Source organism: Aptenodytes forsteri, unplaced genomic scaffold (assembly GCF_000699145.1).
Source record: "Aptenodytes forsteri isolate BGI_AS27 unplaced genomic scaffold, ASM69914v1 Scaffold114, whole genome shotgun sequence".
Lineage (NCBI taxonomy): Eukaryota > Metazoa > Chordata > Aves > Sphenisciformes > Spheniscidae > Aptenodytes > Aptenodytes forsteri.
In genome coordinates, this window is record NW_008795364.1 from 2,530,963 (window position 1) to 2,549,971 (window position 19,009).

The 19,009-nt window shown below is 40.8% G+C and overlaps 1 protein-coding gene across 1 annotated transcript in view; it reads left to right on the forward strand.

Moving 5' to 3' along the window:
* Positions 1 to 19,009, forward strand: part of FHOD3 (formin homology 2 domain containing 3) — a 467,442-nt gene that overhangs the window by 250,849 nt on the left and 197,584 nt on the right. The window contains exon 6 of the mRNA XM_019472318.1: positions 8,350 to 8,455. Coding sequence (XP_019327863.1) covers positions 8,350 to 8,455 — 106 coding nt within the window. The remainder of the gene's footprint in view (positions 1 to 8,349; positions 8,456 to 19,009) is intronic.

Genomic DNA, 19,009 nt, shown 5'->3' on the forward strand with positions numbered 1-19,009 from the left:
TTATGAGGAGTGGCTGAGGGAACTGGGGTTGCTCAGCCTGGAGAAAAGGAGGCTGAGGGGAGACCTCATCGCTCTCTACAACTACCTGAAAGGAGGTTGTAGCGCGGTGGGTGTTGGTCTTTTCTCCGAAGTAACAAGTGATAGGACGAGAGGAAATGGCCTCAAGTTGCGCCAGGGGAGGTTTAGATTGGACGTGAGGAAAAATTTCTTTACTGAAAGAGTGGTTAAACGTTGGCACAGTCTGCCCAGGGAAGTGGTGGAGTCCCCATCCCTGGAGGTATTTAAAAGACGAGTAGATGAGGCACTTAAGGACATGGTTTAGTGGGCATGGTGGTGTTGGGTTGACGGTTGGACTCGATGATCTTAGAGGTCTTTTCCAACCTCAATGATTCTATGATTCTATGATTCTAAGACTTGCCTGCTTAACCACCAGCTCATCTGGTCCATACATAGAATTGTTTTGTAGCTGCTTAAATAATTTGGGTTGAAATGGCAATGCAGTCTTGAGGGACTCACAGGATGTAAGTTTATGTATGTATGTGTGTATATATATGCGTGTGTGTACGTTTTTGGAATGATTTCTTTCCAGATTTGTTTGCAGTAGATGACTTGGCTTTTAAAATGGACTGAAATAAACAGTGACAATTGAATTAAGATAGTATCAGGCACTTCTGGATTGGTAATCTAGTATTTTAATTGTATCAATAATTTTGGAGTCCAAAGAACAGAACTATAGTTTAAAGTGTGGGAAAGCAACTATAAATTATATCTTGGCGGTCCATGCACCTTCAATCACTTCCTGACTATGTTTACTCAGTTTTCAAGCCAAAATGAGCTTTTCTAACTGCAAACATTGCAAGCCAATCTTGATCTATAAAATGCAACCTGTTGCTTAGCCAGTGAAAAAGCTGGACTCCAGAAATGGCCTGGGATTTCTGTTTCTAATAGAGCACAGCATAACTCTTTTATTACTACATCATTGTAGTCTTGTCGATGGGAGTAATTATTTTGCTGGTAACTTTAGCAGATGCAATGCATGCTGAAGGCAGGTAGCAATCGTTAAAAATATTCTTGTGGAGACTTTATTGTGGTATATTTCTAACGTAGACTCTGGGGTCGCAGAGCTAGGCAGCTGAAAGGAGGGCTGAGAGGAACTGGCTGTTAATTCCATTGCTACTGGGGCAGAGCATCATATAAGCATTTGAAATTATATGGGGAACCTGTGGACATGAAGGCTCTGAGGTAATGGAAGTGCATTCTGGTCATAGCCCTGCGCTGCCACATTGCTGCTGCTGCCCAGGGCAGTCAGGTTAGGAGCAAGCTATGGGGTTGTTTTGGGTTTTTTGTTGTATACGTTGAGGGTTTGCCAGAGCCAGAGGAATACTTAGGAAAGAAGATCAGTAGCTTTCTATTCTCCTTGCACTGTTAGGAGTAGGAAGGGTGGAATAAGGGCCTACCCAACGTTGATGCTATTGCTAACAGAAACACGGATTTTATCATTCTGTCTTTAATCACTTAGTAACAGAGGAGGCTTTTCAAGTATATTGGGCAATAGTCCTGCATTTTACTTTCTTGTGGTGGAGCACCAGATGTATTGTCATTTGAGATTTATGCCAGCGAAAGCCTGCAGTCACGCATGGTTTGCTCTTTGACCTGCCTCCTCCTTCCTCCCTTTCCTCACCAGTCAGCTGCTGTCCCTCTGCTGCTAATTTACATCCCCAAATGAATAAAGTCTAATCCCTAACCCTTAATCCTCCTAAAACCAGCTGAACTTTGTGATCCTATCTTGACTTTGCAGGAGATTTTAAAAAAAAAAAAAAAGGCAGACTGAAAAAATGTCTTTTCAGTTCTAAAAAGGGTGGCCATCATTTATGTTTTGGGGGGGACTTTCTGCGAGTGCGCTGGCATTTTAGTGTTCCATGTATTTTTTCTTGGTGTTTTTTTTTCTTTCCACATTGAGCATAATCATCTGTTTCAGTTCTGCCTGCTTGCTGTGCAGCGTATACTCCTGCCAGAGGAATCTGAGGAAGAGGGGTTTCCAAGGAGACCTAGCTCCAATGTATTAATGTAGAGAGGGGACAGCGCACTTTCCCAGCATACTATTTGATAGATGAACATAGCAATGAATAGAGATTTCCCTAGTTCCCCCTTTTAAAAAGTAGTAATTTTTATTTCTGGAGCCAGGCAGTGTCTGAATGAGCCGTGCCCTTTCTGCCTGTAGGTCTCTGTATTGGTATGCTGCCAGCATCTTGTCCCACAAGATTTCAGGAAGCAGAGGAGGATGCTCCTCCTCTTTGAATCCGGTAGGGTTTACACTTCTCCTCTTGTGCTACATTGCACAGTGAATTGGCAATATTCATCTTGTCTTTTGCCTAGGTGAATTATCACAGTGTTAAAATGTGAATGCGGTATATCTTTGTGAAGTTACCGGTTTTGGTCTACAGACAAAATCAGAGCTGGCCTGAGAATCAGAGTTTAAATCTCTCCTAATAGGAATGTTGTAGAGTGAAAGAGCAGAGAGAGAAACTCTTCCTCAGACAGAGGGTGAAGCACGTCAACTGCTGAAGCTCAGTGTGAGTGCAGTCCCCTCCTGTAAGCCCGTAGGCAAAGCTTAGCAAGAAGATTTTCGTGGCTATGACTGGCACCCCAGCTGCCTGGGCTGCTCTCGCTTCTAGGCTGGATTATTGAACTTTTGCATTTTGGAAAGTTTGGTCTGTACAGAATGTTGATTGCTGGCTCACTCAGTAATGTGTCATGTGGAGAGCACAGGCTGGGGAACCCCATGGTTCTTCCTTTAAAGAAATGAACATTATAAAATGTGCAATGTTTAACCTTGTAACAGAAAAAGGAGAGGATTGTACAGCATAGGATTAAATATGGGAATGCTCAAGCAACCAGAAACAGTGGGATAGTTTATGAAAGGAAAGGAAAAAACCATAAAAATGAAGTTCTCCTTGGTGGAAATCTCATAGACAAGCATCTTGTTATGATTTCTTGGAAAGACAGTACTCTGCACAGCTGTTAGCCACGTAAGAGAGAAATATGTATGTGCATATCCAAATGTGAATATTCAGTTACTAATCCAGTTTCCCCAAACACTTGGAATAGAGCTTTCTCCAGTGCTTGCTGCATTAAAAAAAAAAAAAAAAAAAAAAAAAAATTAAAAAAACTTGCCCTTGAGAAACTGTGTTCCAAAACCTTGATTCTTATTAGGAAGCAAAGCAACTTTCTTGTGGCAGAAAAATCATCATGCTTTGGGTAGAAGTTTTAAAAACATATGGCCCACAGAAATAGCAGGCTTCAGAAAGATTTGTCTTTAACATTATGTAAACAATTTATCTTTGCACGTGGAAGCTGCACATCAGATAAGGTGCATTCTTGCAAAGTGCCATTCCTTGAAAAAAAGTCTTCAGTCTCCACCTTCAGATAAGACCCCGCAAAACTGCATTAGAGAATATATCAAATGGTACACAGACAGGAGAACAGGTAGGAAAGAAGGGAATCCCACCTACACTTCTTATTCTGCTAGTGGCACATGAGCGTACTGTATAGACTGCTTGATCACATGGTTTATGGGGTCTTCTTAACAGCTAGGCTGAGTTATGCAGGTGAAAGTATGATTTGTGCATTTTGTTAACCACATAAGCAAGCTTTAAACTCAGTTTGAATATAGTTAATGTCTTTTTCATTATACATTGGACAAAGATAGAGCTCTGTTACAAGCGACATACACTATCTTGTTTTTTCTTCCTTCTGAGATGCCTGAAGAAAGGAAGAGATGTGATCTATTCCAAATCTGTGAATGAATGCATAAAATATAGTTATCTGACAGGGCCACTGGTATCTTTTCATAAAGACTTGAGTAGCCAGCCTTCGTGTCACTGCACAATCTTTACGGTTGCAGGAGCTTAGCAGGAAGCTTAGAGAGCTTTGCCTGTGTTTTGCTGCTTTTCTCATCAGTGCTTTAATGCCTGCTGATTAAGAGGTCGTAAATCTTTGCGATATTAGCGGAGGAGTCCATTTCCATAGCAAATGACAACCCTTCCCTGCCTCCTTTTAACTGTTATCACGCACATGTGGCAGCTACTTGTACATATCATTGTCACACACACCATATATTCTGTACAATGAATGCTCTTTTCCTGGAAACCTGAACCTCTTACCACTGCTAGAGGGTAGCCTTTACTCTTGAGGTCACCTAACTTGGCAAGTCAGTGAGTTAATGGGTCTGAAAAGATTATCCTAGACCAAAATTGATGTAAACATTCTCCTTTCAATGTAGAACGTATGGGCTTGGATGCCTTTCATCTTTCTTTGCACATTCCAGATGTTTGCTTCTTTCCTCTCATCGTATATACATGGTGGGATAGATAATGTACTGAGTTCAGATTTATGTCTAGAGCATGATGTGTTTGTACTCCGCTTCATTGCACCTTCTTTTTCCCTTTTATTTGGGAAAGGAGAAGTACCTTAAAAGCCTTTTTTAATTCAGGTTTGATTTGTTTATTCAGTGCTTTCCAAAAGCAGTCTGGTTAGAGTCCCTCGTCCCCTTCATTTCCTCTGCTGTTCCCCTGCGATGTATCTCCTTTCAGTCAAGGATGACTCTATGCTGTAGTGGTTTACTCCTTCGGCTGCTTTGAAAAAGTTCTAGAAGGCAGATCTCACGATTTGCTTTGGGAGGGTCCTTGTTTAAAAAAACAAAACAACTCACCAACATAAAACAGATCTTTAGCATTAGGTATTTTGAGAATTAAATGCTAATTTTTCCACAGGTGATACTCTCATATGCATTCACATCTTAAAGTTATAATGGGTATTTCAGTTTTTATCTTTCACTGAATGTCAACAGCCCTTAATGGCTATGTGCTGTTAAAAATTTTCTTTTGTTTTTGGGTTCGACCTGAAGGTCTCTGAAGCTGAACTACTGTTAACTTCTCTAGCATAGGGACAATTTCTCTTTTATCATCCGAATGTCTTTTATTTTTCCCAAGCAGGCATGTTAGGTCTATTAACAAACGTCAGAATCCACAGACCACAGTTATTCCTCTTTTTCCTGTTTTTCCAGTCTTGCTTCTTTGACTGTGAGTCAATCCAGAATAGATTTATTTTTTTTCCTCAACTCAAGGATGGTGTAAACACACTTGATGCAAAATCAAAATGTCTACTCAAGTATCAACAAAAGGTATTTAAAGAACAAGGAAGTGTGCTCTGAGCTAGGACACCATTACCATCTGAAAAAAATTTGTGGTTAATTCACTCAGTAGTTTATATTGTTATATCTTGCTTCTCTTAAATTAGACAATGTTGTTGTCCAATAAAATATGCATCTATTTGTCATCAGATTTGTAGAAAAACTATTTTGGATGATGCTTTCCCCACAGCTTTCTTGATTACTGCACTATGCTACTGATTTCTGTTACTTTTTCTAAATTCTGTGTGCTCCTGTCCTTTCTGTCCCTTGCCCTTGCTCCCACCACTGCCCACTCTGGGTAGGGGAAATTTGGCACCTTTTCTCTTTAGTAGCAGGGAACTTTTAACCATTGACCTTGGCATACTGTGTAACTTACTTTCTAGGTATGCAAACTTCTTGTGAATTACCATGGTGTGTAACCTTAGTGTACCTGAACCCTGAATATACTTTACTTGAAGCTTAGCTGACAAATTCCAGGGATATGTTCCTCTCTCTTGAGTTTTAGGAGAAACAAGATTCAAAATTCTTGAAGCACAAGAGACGACTCAAGGTTTTTTGAGTTAAAATCACCATATACAAAGGCATGTATGGGAGGGAGCAGTTGCCTGGCTCCGAGGGGTGGCCAGGGAGGAGACGACTCTGGCATCCGTGGGTATAGTTCTGCCTCCCTGCTTTGTTGGAGGTGGCTCTCCATTGTACAAGGTGAGCTTGAATGTTGCTTTTTATCCAGTGTGATTTGGATCTGTGTATTGCATGCATGTATATTTATTTATGTATTTCTCTGTAGTTGGTTAATTTTAAATCAAGTACCCCAAGTTTGGGGGGAATTAACCTGAGATATGGCTTTGATCATCAGAAAGCGTTTTATCTTGTGTTCCTTTATTACTTTTCCAGGACTCCAGTTGTAAAATGTTATTCTGGAAGTTCACCTTGTGAATTTTGGCATCATTTGCTGCACAAATTAGCTTGAGATAAATTGATTCACAATTAAGAGTTTGGTCCTCTCAGCGATGGCATTTGGGAAGGGCTTTACCAGAGGTCACTGCTCAGGATGGGACAGGCAGAGGTCCACATGTCCTGGCTGACCATGCCCCTTCCTAGGGCCCTGTCCCGTGCGTCGGGATGTGCTCTTTAGGTTGGCGTCTTGGCCAAAGGTACAGCAGCCTCTGTGCCAGCTGAAGGTCCCCTGCTGCAAAAAGGTCCTTAGCTGCTCAACAGCCGTCTTAATTCTTCAGTTCTCTTCCGGAACGGCAAAGGGAATTCCCTGGTGGGCTGCAGTGGAGGGGAGGTCTGTGCATGCGCCTTTAAAACACTGTTACATACAACAGAGGAAATCAGGATGTAATTAGTGCCGTCTGTATTAACAGGTAGATTGTCTGTGTACTCTTTTAGTACTCTATTAGTACTCTATTAGTAATCCCATCGTGTTTTGGGTATGGCAAATGGATAGATAGAGGAAATTTGTCGTCCTCATAAAATTGAGTGCTTGTGTCTGTAGTGCCCTGGTCTGACATGGGAGTTTGTAAACTTCCTAGCTGTTCAGAAAACATTATCAAGGCTTTTATCTATCTGAAGAAAAAAATAACACCCTCAAAACATAAAACATTGATACTAAGAAATAAATAGATTTTTTAGCTCAAGTGTGCACAGCAGTGGATTTTTAGCTTACATATTTTGGGGTTTTACGATATACTTTTGCAAAGATGTGGGGAATGATTGTATGCTTCCTCTTTTATATACTCTTTAAAGGATAAATCAGCTTTATCATGTGATAAATTTGTGTATGTATACATGACTGTAAAATATATATTTAAATTGTTTTAACAAATTTGACCTTCTCCTGAAACATTTAACAGATTTTTCTCATAATTTCTACAATTCTTATGAATTGCTAGATCACCTTACAATTTTAAATATCCCATTTGGTCAGCCTTTAAGAATTATGTAACTTAGCTCTGTTGAAAGAAGGAAATTCATAAGAAATAATCTGTCAGGCTGAAAGAACTTTGCAATAAGTGAATTGTCATACTAAAAGGGACTTGATTATTTTCTTTCCCTTGGCAGTTTTCTAAGTGTATGCTGTGAATTCAGAAATCACTCTCAACAAAACTATCTACTGTCTGGATCTTGGCTTCTCAGGGCTGTGTTACTGGAAAGCTGAAATGTCTGTCTAATACACTGTTGTGTATGCAAACAGGTATTAAAAATAATCAGAAAAAGGGACTCGACATCTATGATGATTTTGTCCACAGACGACTTCTCTTCCATTAATATTTTAAATTGGTTTTGTGCCTAAGTTGTATGGCTAATTCATTAAGTGCTGTTTAATCAAGTTTTTAGTAGCCTTTTGTTTGTCTACATGAGCCTTCTGTAAGAGGAGAAGGCAAGCTTTAGATACGGGGCTCTATAGTCCCTTGGCATAGTATTGTGCACGTAGCGCGCAGCGCTCCTCTCCCTGGTATGTGAAATGGGGTCATTCTGCTGCACTGACTAAAGGACTGATGGTTAAAAAAAAGTGAGTCGCTTTAACAAGTTTAATTCCCATCAAATACTAAGGAGTATTTTCTCTTACATTCACTGTTTTCCATCATAACGTGGGAATATTATCTACTAGTATTCTTCTGTTCAACACTATACTTTCCTGTTCTAAATATAATGAATTAATATTACGTTAAGATAATGAATATAATATTACATGGCAATAAACACCAATTTAAAAAGTTTTGTTGTATACACTTCAAATACTGAAACCGGAATTATGCTAAGGCATATAGATGGCCTTCTCTTGTTGATACTGACACTTTAAGGCTTTAAGGATGTCTGTTTATGTGATATGATGAGATTTTAATATCAGGTAGAATGTCTGCAAACCCTTAATGAAAAAATCAAAAGTCCCGTTTTACGGACATTAATCTTCTGTAGTTGACTTAAAGGTAAAAGCTTGTTTTTTCTTGCTTTGCATCAATGTATCTAATTCTGATTTTAAAATTCAGAATTCTCCTTCCGGTCTTCTATAGAACAACTTTCATATCAACTTGCTTACATCATCTGAAACATAAAGTCAATGTTGCAGGCATGCCTTTGGTTTTACATTATGTTATATACTGTTTCTTTGTCTTTCAAAATTCTAACACAGCTTTTCCTTTCTCCTGTGGCAGGATGACAAGGACTTGGTTCATGAGTTTGTTGTCGCTGAAGGTCTGACTTGCTTAATCAAAGTGGGAGCAGAGGCCGACCAGAATTATCAGAACTACATCCTGAGAGGTAAAGGAAATGCATCCAAAAGTTGTTTTTATTGCTCTGAAGCTCTCACAGGTCTGCTTCAACTTGCCTTGTTAAGTCTCTTGCAACATGTTCCTCAGTTTGGTCCCGATTCTTGCATGTTATGCAGGAAAATTAAGGGGGATTAATACTCACTGCTGAGCAGGATGAATTGGAAAATTCAAATATTGATAGTCTCTCCATTGTCCAGCTTTTCTTGTAGATCGTACTGAAAATCCGTAATTCTGAGAAAGAAAGGGCATTCTAAAGCTTTCACTGGATAATTGTAAATGTCAAAGGGCACAGAGCAAAATAACTTCTTGGAGTGGGATTAGTAGCTATGGAACAAACAGTGAGACGGTCGTATCTTAAGGACAGTTGGCTGGAAAAAATTTTTAGCTATCTGATATTTTGGAGTTAAACAGGTAATCAGAGGTTTACGTTCTGTTCTTCGCACTTAAAAGATAACTGGCAAAGGTAGGGTTTGGAGAGTGATGTGGAAAAGGTGTGTTACTGGATTAGAAAGCTGATTTACTGTGTTGTGGCCCAAATGAATGCATGCGATTTTGACCTAACCAGGAAACCCAGGCTGCAAATTGAGAGAGTTCCTTCGATAGTTTGAGGGGTTATGAGCAAGGGGAGAACAATCACACCAAGGGATCTTTGCTGCTGGATGATCTCATAGTAAATAGAGAGCGCTAACGAATGCATAGCTGTGGTGGATTGCTCATTTGAATTTTCTTAGACTGGCGTATATAGCTGTCTTTAAAAATGTCACTTTGATGTATTTAGCTGCCAAAACTCAAACTGCAAATTGAGGAGTAAAACAAATACAAAAATAATGAGAAGGATTTCATAAGAACCAGGAATGCAAAGTTATTGAAAGCAAGGATGCAAATAGTAAGTGTGGCTTCATGCGAAGAACTTGAAGACTAGACTGTACGAATACCAGCTTTTGGGGGTGTATAAGAAACCAAACTAGTACCACAAATTATGTTCTGTGTCAGTAGCTGTACAGTGATATAAATGTACTTGAATAGTAGCTTGTATATACTCAAAAGTAGAAGACTACTAACAACAATGAAACTAGACAAGGACACAGAAACATGTGAAAGAAAGATTTTCTTTACAGCTGAAAGAAGAGGTTTCTGGGAGGAAACTGGCCATAGATGCTCTCAGAAAATTCAGACTAGAAGCAAAATAAAAGTGCTGTATAGGACAGTCTGGCCTTCAGTCTAGGGCTTTACTCCTTTATCAGCTCGGCATTCATCTAGTGTGGCTGGATGACGTCTTTTCCCTTCAGCTGGGTTTTGCAGCCAAGTATTGAAAATTCAAAGTAAGGAAGCCTGATAGGTGTTTACGCTACCTGAGTAACCAAGTGGCCTCATAATCCAAACACTGGATAGCCCTGCAGAGCTTCTGCTCCAGTGTCAGATAAGGTCCAGGGCACTGAGCCTCACAGTTGGCAGAATGATCTGCTGATACCAGAGAAGTCAGTAACATCTGAGTGATCTCACCACACTATTGTGCTTGCCTTCATCTTACTGAGATCTCATTTGCCATCATCCAGGTATGGATTGAGAAGAATTAAAACTTCCTTCCACATTGATTTCTTTTTCTTGTTACTAGGATATACCCTAAAGCATCCAGAATTCAGGGAGATGACAGTGATCTCTTTCTTGGTGTGGCTTCTCTAGTTGTGCTGTGTTTAAGAGCTTGGTGTCCATGGTCTCAAGTTAGAGATGTTCCACTGAATTCAGTGAATGATAAAACAGAGCCTTAGTGCCAATGTCCACGGCATCATAATAAGGAAACTGCAAACTCATCTTGTTGCATTGTTATTAACAAGTGGTCACAACTTGTTCAAAATAAATATAAAACAAACAAACCATCACCACCACCAACAACAAAAACTAACCATATGGAAGTAAGCCATAGAGCTAAAACCTTTATTTTAAGAAGATGCTTTTAGAGTTTGGTGTTTTCTGAAATCAGGTCTTTTTTTTCCCCCTATTTTGCTGGTGCGAGAAGCTGAAGTTTCTCTCTAGGTAGTGTATCCTAGCATCTGTTGCAATAATACGATTTTTCTCTGTGATGTGGATTTTATTTCAGAAATTAGATTTGTCTTGATTGTCTTTCAGGAAGTTCAAAGCTTTTTACAACTCCAAGATTATGTCAGCTGGTTTGCAGTTCCAGGAGCCAGCATGTACTTTCTGAATAGGTCTGCATGTGCAATGAGATAAAGATAGGTTTGGAAGTACGGTGCAGCCAGACAATCTTATCCAAATGCATTGAGGAGGGTGCTGAAAAGAAACATTAAATACGTCATGTAAGAATGTTTTTCTGGTGTATTATTTTTGGACGACCATAGCGATTGGTTGGATTTTTTTGTGACAGTCGTGTGTATTATTGCAGTGCTGCATTTTATGAAACTCGGAGTACTGATGAATAGGTTAATAAATTTCACTGAAGATACATCACAGTTAGCACTTAGGGGGTCCCATAAGCTTTAAACTCAGTGTTTAGTTATGGAGATTTAAAAAAGAAAAAAAAGAAGTCATCTTTGTCTAGAATTCTTGTGCCTTACTGTTGTGGTGTCCTTGTCCTGCAGATCTTTTTGGAGTGAAATACATCCTCCTTATTTTCACTCCATTTAACCTAAATCATAAAGGGATGGATTTCTCCTTAATTTCATATTCTGGCTGCATTTCCCCAGCACCTTTGCTGTGATTCACTCTTTTCCTCTTGTGATCCTAACCCAGCTTACAGGGCTTGTGACAGTAAATGGCAGCCTTAGACACAGCATTGCCTCCTCCACCTCCAGGGCTTGCCCATGCGGGGCTGCCCATCTTGACTGAGTGGTTTCCAAGTGTTTCCTATGAACTTGTTTGCCTGTACTCTTCAAGAAATAGCTTTAGTGCCGGGTGCATAGTGCAATAGCCAAGTGCCGGGTGCTGCATTTTGGCCACAACAACCCCATGCAGCGCTACAGGCTTGGGGAAGAGTGGCTGGAAAGCTGCCCAGCGGAAAAGGACCTGGGGGTGTTGGTCGACAGGCGGCTGAACATGAGCCGGCAGTGTGCCCAGGTGGCCAAGAAGGCCAATGGCATCCTGGCCTGTATCAGAACTAGTGTGGCCAGCAGGAGTAGGGAAGTGATTGTGCCCCTGTACTCAGCCCTGGTGAGGCTGCACCTCGAATACTGTGTTCAGTTTTGGGCCCCTCACTACAAGAAGGACGTTGAGGTGCTGGAGTGTGTCCAGAGAAGGGCAACGAAGCTGGTGAGGGGTCTGGAGAACAAGTCTTCTGAGGAGCGGCTGAGGGAACTGGGACTGTTTAGCCTGGAGAAAAGGAGGCTGAGGGGAGACCTCATCGCTCTCTACAACTACCTGAGAGGAGGTTGTAGCGAGGTGGGGGTTGGTCTCTTTTCCCAAGTAACAAGCGATAGGACGAGAGGAAATGGCCTCAAGTCACACCAGGGGAGGTTTAGATTGGACATGAGGAAAAATTTCTTGACTGAAAGAGTGGTTAAACATTGGCACAGTCTGCCCAGGGAAGTGGTGGAGTCCCCATCCCTGGAGGTATTTAAAAGACGAGTAGATGAGGCACTTAGGGACATGGTTTAGTGGACATGGTGGTGTTGGGTTGACGGTTGGACTCAATGATCTTAGAGGTCTTTTCCAACCTTAATGATTCTATGATTTAGACCTGGGAGGGAAAATAGGTTGGAAATATATGTATATGTAAGGGTTGTAGGTGGTTCAGTGAGTTCCCAGGTACAAGTTACTTCTTGAGGACATTGCTTTCCTTTTTCTAAAGGTCTGCATTGCTTCACTCTAATGTTTCCTGCTTGTGAAGTTCTGCTTAGTGGGGTTTTTTTAGTGGTTTTGCCTTGGTTCAAGCCAGACCAAGCTGCCAAAAAAATGACTAAATATGAGTCACAAAAGTTTTAGTTACTTTAATGGGTAAGTGAAGTGTGGCTTTTACATACAATACTGAGAAATCCAGACAGTTTATTGTTGAGTGCTAAGGGAGTGGCTGTTTATTTCTGCTCGGGTCCCCCCAGCTAGAGTTGTTTGACAGTAGCTTTCCCAAAGTGTTCCCTTTTGTCACTGTATAGTGTATAGGTCCTAAACCAACAGTAGCCAGGGCTTCTCTCGAGAGTTATTCTGTTGAAAGACTAGTTTAGAAAACAGCTTTATTTTCCTCTGTACTTTTTAGTTCTTCACCCTAAATATATTCTTCGACATTGCTTTGAATTATTATGGAGATGTAAAGAAACTCTGTGTTTTGAGGGATTTTTTTTTTTTCCCCCACAGAAACAGGCTTGCTTCCTTCCTCCCCCTCCCCCCTTCCTTTTTTCTCCTTTGGTGACAATTATCCATAAGAATGATGAACTTCACTCATAGCACTGAAGTTAAAAGTTTCTGTCCCAGTTACAAGATTTGTGGTATGGTGGGTGTTGCCTAAATATTCAAAAATAAGTGGAAATTGGTGAAAGATGAAAATGTCCACAACTGATGAGGATTAATATAAGTCTTACTGTAATTTTGAAGATGCCTTCGATATAATTTTAAAATCTTCTGTTCCTTGCACAGAATGAGAAAGCAACACATGAACTGCCATGGCTGAGCACAGACTAATTAAATAATTGGTAGAATTATGGCAGGGGTCACAGTCTTCATGTTTTCTGTTAATTTAGCTAGTGCTATTCGGAAGGTGAGAAGGAAAAGCAGCTTGTGTAGACCAAGGCTTAATTGTTTTAAAAATATACTGAAAAAGTGAGGTATTGGGGGTTCAGGGGTCAGTCTGTTGACACCATGATGTAAGAAGTTCTACTTGGTGGGATTCTGTCCCGTCTGTCCCTCGCATCCAATGAGGAGGTTGTCAAAAGGTCATCCAGCCTTTTTTGCAGAGCGTATTTTTGTCCTTGGATCCCTAATTGCCTGCTTGTGGATTCAAATCAGTATTTAGTGGTATCCATAATTAGATGAAAGCTAGAGTTCGTTCTTGTGGTCTGAAAGCACAAGCTAGGTGTCCAGTCCAAGCAGGAAGAGGCCTTGACCTTGCTACAGCGCAAAATGTCAAAGAACTAAGGCTGAGGAAAAAGTGAGACCATCAGTCTGTGCTTATACTAGACCAGGTTTGAATCAAATTCTGCCTTTGGATGCAGGTCTCTGATTTAGTGGGAGCTGTGTGCTTATATGGGGAATAAGAATCTGGGTTTAAAGTCTAGATGAGAGAGATGGTTTTCATTTTGTTTGGTGTTCTTAGATTTTTTGCTTTGTGGTGTTTGTTGTTTTGTTGTTTGTTTTGTTTTTTTTTTTAAAGAAGAAGAAATATAGGAAAACAAGTGCTTGGAAGGAGGCTAAGAGTTATGATTTGAGGCAATATTTCTGCTTTAAGTTACCCCCTCCCCCAAAAAACAAATCCATCATTATTATCTAAAATTAAAGATAGGGTATATCCAAAACTTCAATAATCCATATTTCATTCAATAATCCGGACAGAAAAACTAGGTTGCAATAGAACCAGTTTTGGTTTTTCCTATCATGGGCCCACTTCACTTCTGATAAAGTAATAAAGTCCTGTTGGTCTCTACAGACATTGGAGCAAGTGCAAAAGATGGTCCTGGGTGAGGGATCTGACATATACCATACTCGTATGTTGTATGTACAACTTACAGTTATGTTGTATATTGCTGACAACAACAAAAAGTGAAAAGAAATTGCTGTAAGAGCTACTGATTGTAAAGCAGAAAGCGATTTTGCTGTTGGAATTAGGAGATGCCCAACTGTTTGACAGGGTGCTCAAACATGCACAGGAGCCACCGGAGTTGGTCAGAATCGCTGATGAGTGCCCAGGCAGGGGGTCAGGTTTTCTAAAGCAACAGGCAAATGGCTCAATCACAGACGTGTACCAAAGCCACCGATGGTTAGGCCTATTTATAAAGCCAGAGGCATGCAATCCCACCTGCACACCAACTTTAGAACGAAGGGTTGTACTGCGTATTCTGGGAAATCAGATTAAATTCCTGAAACAACTCAGTGCTGGATGGTAAAGACCATCTGGTTGCTGTCTGTCACCAGGACACTGTGTGCCCGAAGATGTCAAGGAGCTAGAGGAAGTCAAAGGTGAGGGTGAGGTTTTGCAAGCGGGCAGTGGAAGCTGCTGCTGATAACCCTCTCGTTCTGAAATCCAGACATGAAGTTATCAGCGAGCCGGTGGCATTTCTGCATCGAGCCAACTGCTACTAGGAATGCTTAGGGTTTATAAGCGTGCTCTCTGTAATGGCGGGATGATCCATTTCCAGGAATCGGATGGCTGTTTTTATCAGAAAGACCCCTCGTTATTACAAGGACAGGAATGCTTCCAGTGCTCTTGAATTTTCCTCCCTCACCCTGATGGATTATGTGGCTTTGGCCTTTTACGTTAAAGGTTAGGTATTATAAAGTGTTTAGCATGGGGAAGCATGTTCTTCTGCGGTAAATGTATGTGAAGCATTGTATCATCAGCAGGGTTTGTGTAAATATCAAAAGACTAGAAGTAAGGTCTGTGAGAGGTTATCCTAAGTAGACATGTCTTGCTGGGCTGGTACCACAGCAGTAAAACAGATGGTAGTAAAGTTAAGTTTAGTAGTGAAAATGGAGCTAATGCTGTGTATCGTGCATACCTTTGCATTATTCCTGTTCAAGTATGAACTGGAGAACTGTTTAAAGTTTTCCAGCTGTAGAAAAGTATCCCAGGCACAAGTAAATAGGAACAGACAGTGCACGATTAGGCTTACCTTTGCATTTATTTCTTTTCCTGAAGCCAAGTATGAAAACTTTCCTGACTTTCTTCTCTTAACCTTCAGTGTGCAGGTACCTCTATGTGACTGTGAAGTTCTTGCCCATATCTCTGCATATTCAAGTTGACGACTTGTGTGCAGTCTTTCAAAATTATGCAAACTTCTCAGTTGATCTTGAAGTAGCTGTAGTAAGAGTCTGTGCTTTAAAGAGAAATCAAGTGCCTAAAGCTTGATTATTTAGGAGTATTGCTTCTAAGAGGGACTTGCTGGCTCAGTCTCCCTGTAAATTCAGTTCTTTGATCTTTCTGCTGAGTCCATCAGAAAGCATATCAGAGTTGGACACTTGTCCTGTGGGGATTTGAAAATTCATATCATTCATTTTATGCTGGATGACAGACTGCAGTCCCATGAATCCATACCAACAGATGGCAACTCCACCTGGAAGCTGTTATGCCCACATAGTATGGGGCAGCTCCACATGGAGATTCAACCTAGGTTCCTCACCACCACCACCAAAAAAACCCCAAACAAAAGCCAGCAAACCAAACAAACCACAGTTGTGTTAGCAAATTAGTGTACCTGTGCTACTAAGACCTGTTAATGAGCAGCACTGCTGAGCTTAGGTATGGTGTTACTGTGATGCAGCCGTGCCATCTCCCTTTGTGAAATTGGCTACGCTGCCAGCTTTCCATCAGTGAGCTTTGTAGGTGCCATTTGTTGTTCATATCAAAAGTAACAGTCCCAGAAAAAACAGGCCTATACCTGATGGCTCAGTACCTCTTCCTGCTACATGGGTGGAGAAGCCTCAAGATGTGCCTCTTTTTGTGTCTTGAAAAGCCATGGAATGAAAAAATATGAATGGATTTGGCATCCTGGTTCATGAACTCTTTACATTAGAAATAATGAGATTATAATGCTCTTCATCGTACCAGAAAAGAGGGCACATTATACTATCTCCATGATTAGTAATATAAACACTAAACCTCCTTGGCTTGGTAGCTGAATCCTCTTTCACTTCTGCAAGTACCTCTTTAAGACTAAATGCATTTGTTTACTTGTACAAGGGTGGTTGGGAGAGCTTGACCTCGGAAACCATGCAGTTTAAAAAGAGGGAAAACATCCTCTTTGCTTTCCTCTCTATGCTTTTAGTGTTTCCTTTCTTCATTTCTCATCTGCATATTTTAAAATGGTATTTATTAGACTCGATCTATGCATGCATTACACTGAGTTTCCTACCGAACACAACCTTAAGTGTTCCCTTAGTTTGTGGAGGAAGCCCTGCCCTTTCCTTCCTCCCTCCTCCTCCTCCTCTTCCCTCCCTTTTCCCTGGATGTGATTCTGATCCGTGATCCACCTGGAAGCAGAGCCAGATGGTCCTAACACACAGTGCACAGTATGAGTCCTCCCAGTCTGGGATGGGAATTGGCACTGAAGCAAATTTGAGTTCAAAAGTTTAACCACCCTATAGTAATTTACACATCTACAAATAAACGGAGCTGTTCCTTGCTCTGTGCGTTATATAAAATGGCCTTTCATGTTGGGACTGCTTGTGAGGAGGATATAGGGTTCTCATGGTCGACATGGAATTCAGCAATAACACCACCATAAAATTACGGATTTCCCTTGTTTTTAAAGCTGACAGAGGCTGGGAGGCTTTGGGTTGCTTTCTGTCTCCATGAAAATGAATCTTCAGCTTTTGTGTAATTTTTTTTTTGTTTTGTGAAATTCCCATGAAATGTGACACCTCAGGCTATGCAGAGCCCATGTAAAATGAGGAACTGAACCATGAAAAATGCACATCCGTAACTACTAAGCAAAGAATAAGTACTTGGGAAGTAGTCCCAGGGGCCTTTAAAGTCCTTGTGGACGTTATATGATTTAACTACTCAAACTTCATGAACGAGCCTTGAAAACAATGTACCGATTCCAACTGGTAGGAGCATATTACAGAGTATTTCTGCCTTTTTGTAGTAATCTTTTAGCCTGAAAGTATCCAAAACCCGATTCATTAGAGAAGGAGAAAATGTACACAAAATAAAGACATTCATAAGCTGGCACAGACATGAGCACTTGCACAAAGTATGCAGCTGCTGGCGATTTCACTATGAATTACTTGTATTGAATATATGCACATAAAACATGGTAAAATACGGTTGGGAAATAGTGTTTGATTATTCCTGTTTCAAGATTAGATACTTCGACAGCTATTTGTGATGATGATTGCTAGGCTGCCATACAAAGTGCTCTATCCTGATACAGAAGCAGAGAAAATTAAGGACTTTAAAGGAGGAGGCAGGGAGGTAGGGTCAAATGTGTAGGATAATTAGAAAGTGCTGACTGTTATTCCATGAAGGTGATTATTGTGTGACATAGGGATGTATCAAAAATGAGATTCTTCAAATGTCTGTAGAGTTAATTTCCATGTCCAGATATGTTTGATTTATTTTAAGTTACATCTTAGCCTTGTCTGTCTGGATTTTTTGCAAATGTGCATGCGTATGCATTTTTATCAATCATGTTCTCATAGGTGCAATCAGAAAATAGGAGCAGTGGACTGTAAACTCTTAAAATACTTATTTTCATTACCATGAGGCAGCGACCTGCTTTAAGCCTCTGATTGGTACTGCATCAAAATATTAAAAAAACATAGACGATTAAAGAATTTAAAAGCTAAGCCATAGGACTTGCATGTATTAGCACAGTATTAATTATTAACCTATCATAAATGCTGCATTCATACATATGTGTCAAAGAAAAAGTGTACAATATTCATAGGCTGATGACAGCGAGGGATAATCTTATTGAGCATATGGGAATATTAACGTTTCTGTTTGCTGTTGTGGAGGGTTTCTGCTTGCCTGTTTTCCTGCATAGCCCTGAGGAGCACAGAAGGAGTAGCACGTGCCCCTTAGGAAGGCAGAAGTAGCTAATAGCTGCGTGTTCACACAGGTTGAATGAGAAAAGATGGAAACTCTTTTTGCTGCTTTGTAATGAAGTATAAGGACCAGTTTACCATCTGTCAGTGCTACTTACTGCTCTCCTCCTCTCCTCCCTCTGCCACCTCCCATACGCAGGACTGGAGCCACTGATGGTGACATTGGCGTGAAGAGAGGACAACATGGGCTGGCGTCCTCCCACTCCCCACGTATATGTGAAGGTTGTCAGTGGATGCACAGGCAGGGGTTGAGCAGACCTGGAGAGGCAGCAAAGCCGAGGTGCCATGGAAAGGCAGACAGGTTATTGTGTCTTCCCTATGGAAGCCAGAGGGAGAAGAGTTGTGGTTTGGGGTCCCTGCCTGCTAAAGCCAGAGGAAGCACAGATTTATCCTGTTCCTCCCGAGTTTTACAAAAAGTGAGGATTGAAGACCACCTTAAACTATGAATTTATTAATTGTAACACGATTTCTTTCTCACCGTATTTCCAGGCAAGAAGGAATTTTTCCTGTTTTCAGTGTGTGAGACATTTCCATTTTTTTCCATTTAAATTCCTGACGCTAAAGCAGGTGCTGTCAAGCCAGGAGAGGAGACCGTGCCCACCTCCTGGCCCCTAGCGATATGGGAGCGCCGGCTTGCACTAGCTGCTAAAAATATAGTATCTCTGTAGTTTAGGATGGCGTTTTCAACAATTTAGCACTTTGAAGTGTCTTCTCAGAGGTTTTAGTGAAGAGAGTTTACTGATGGAGGTGCCATGCAAAATAAGTCATTTTTTCCTTTGCCTCGTTTAATTTGTTGGCAACAAGAAAACAAATATTCTTCCCTCCACAGTACTTC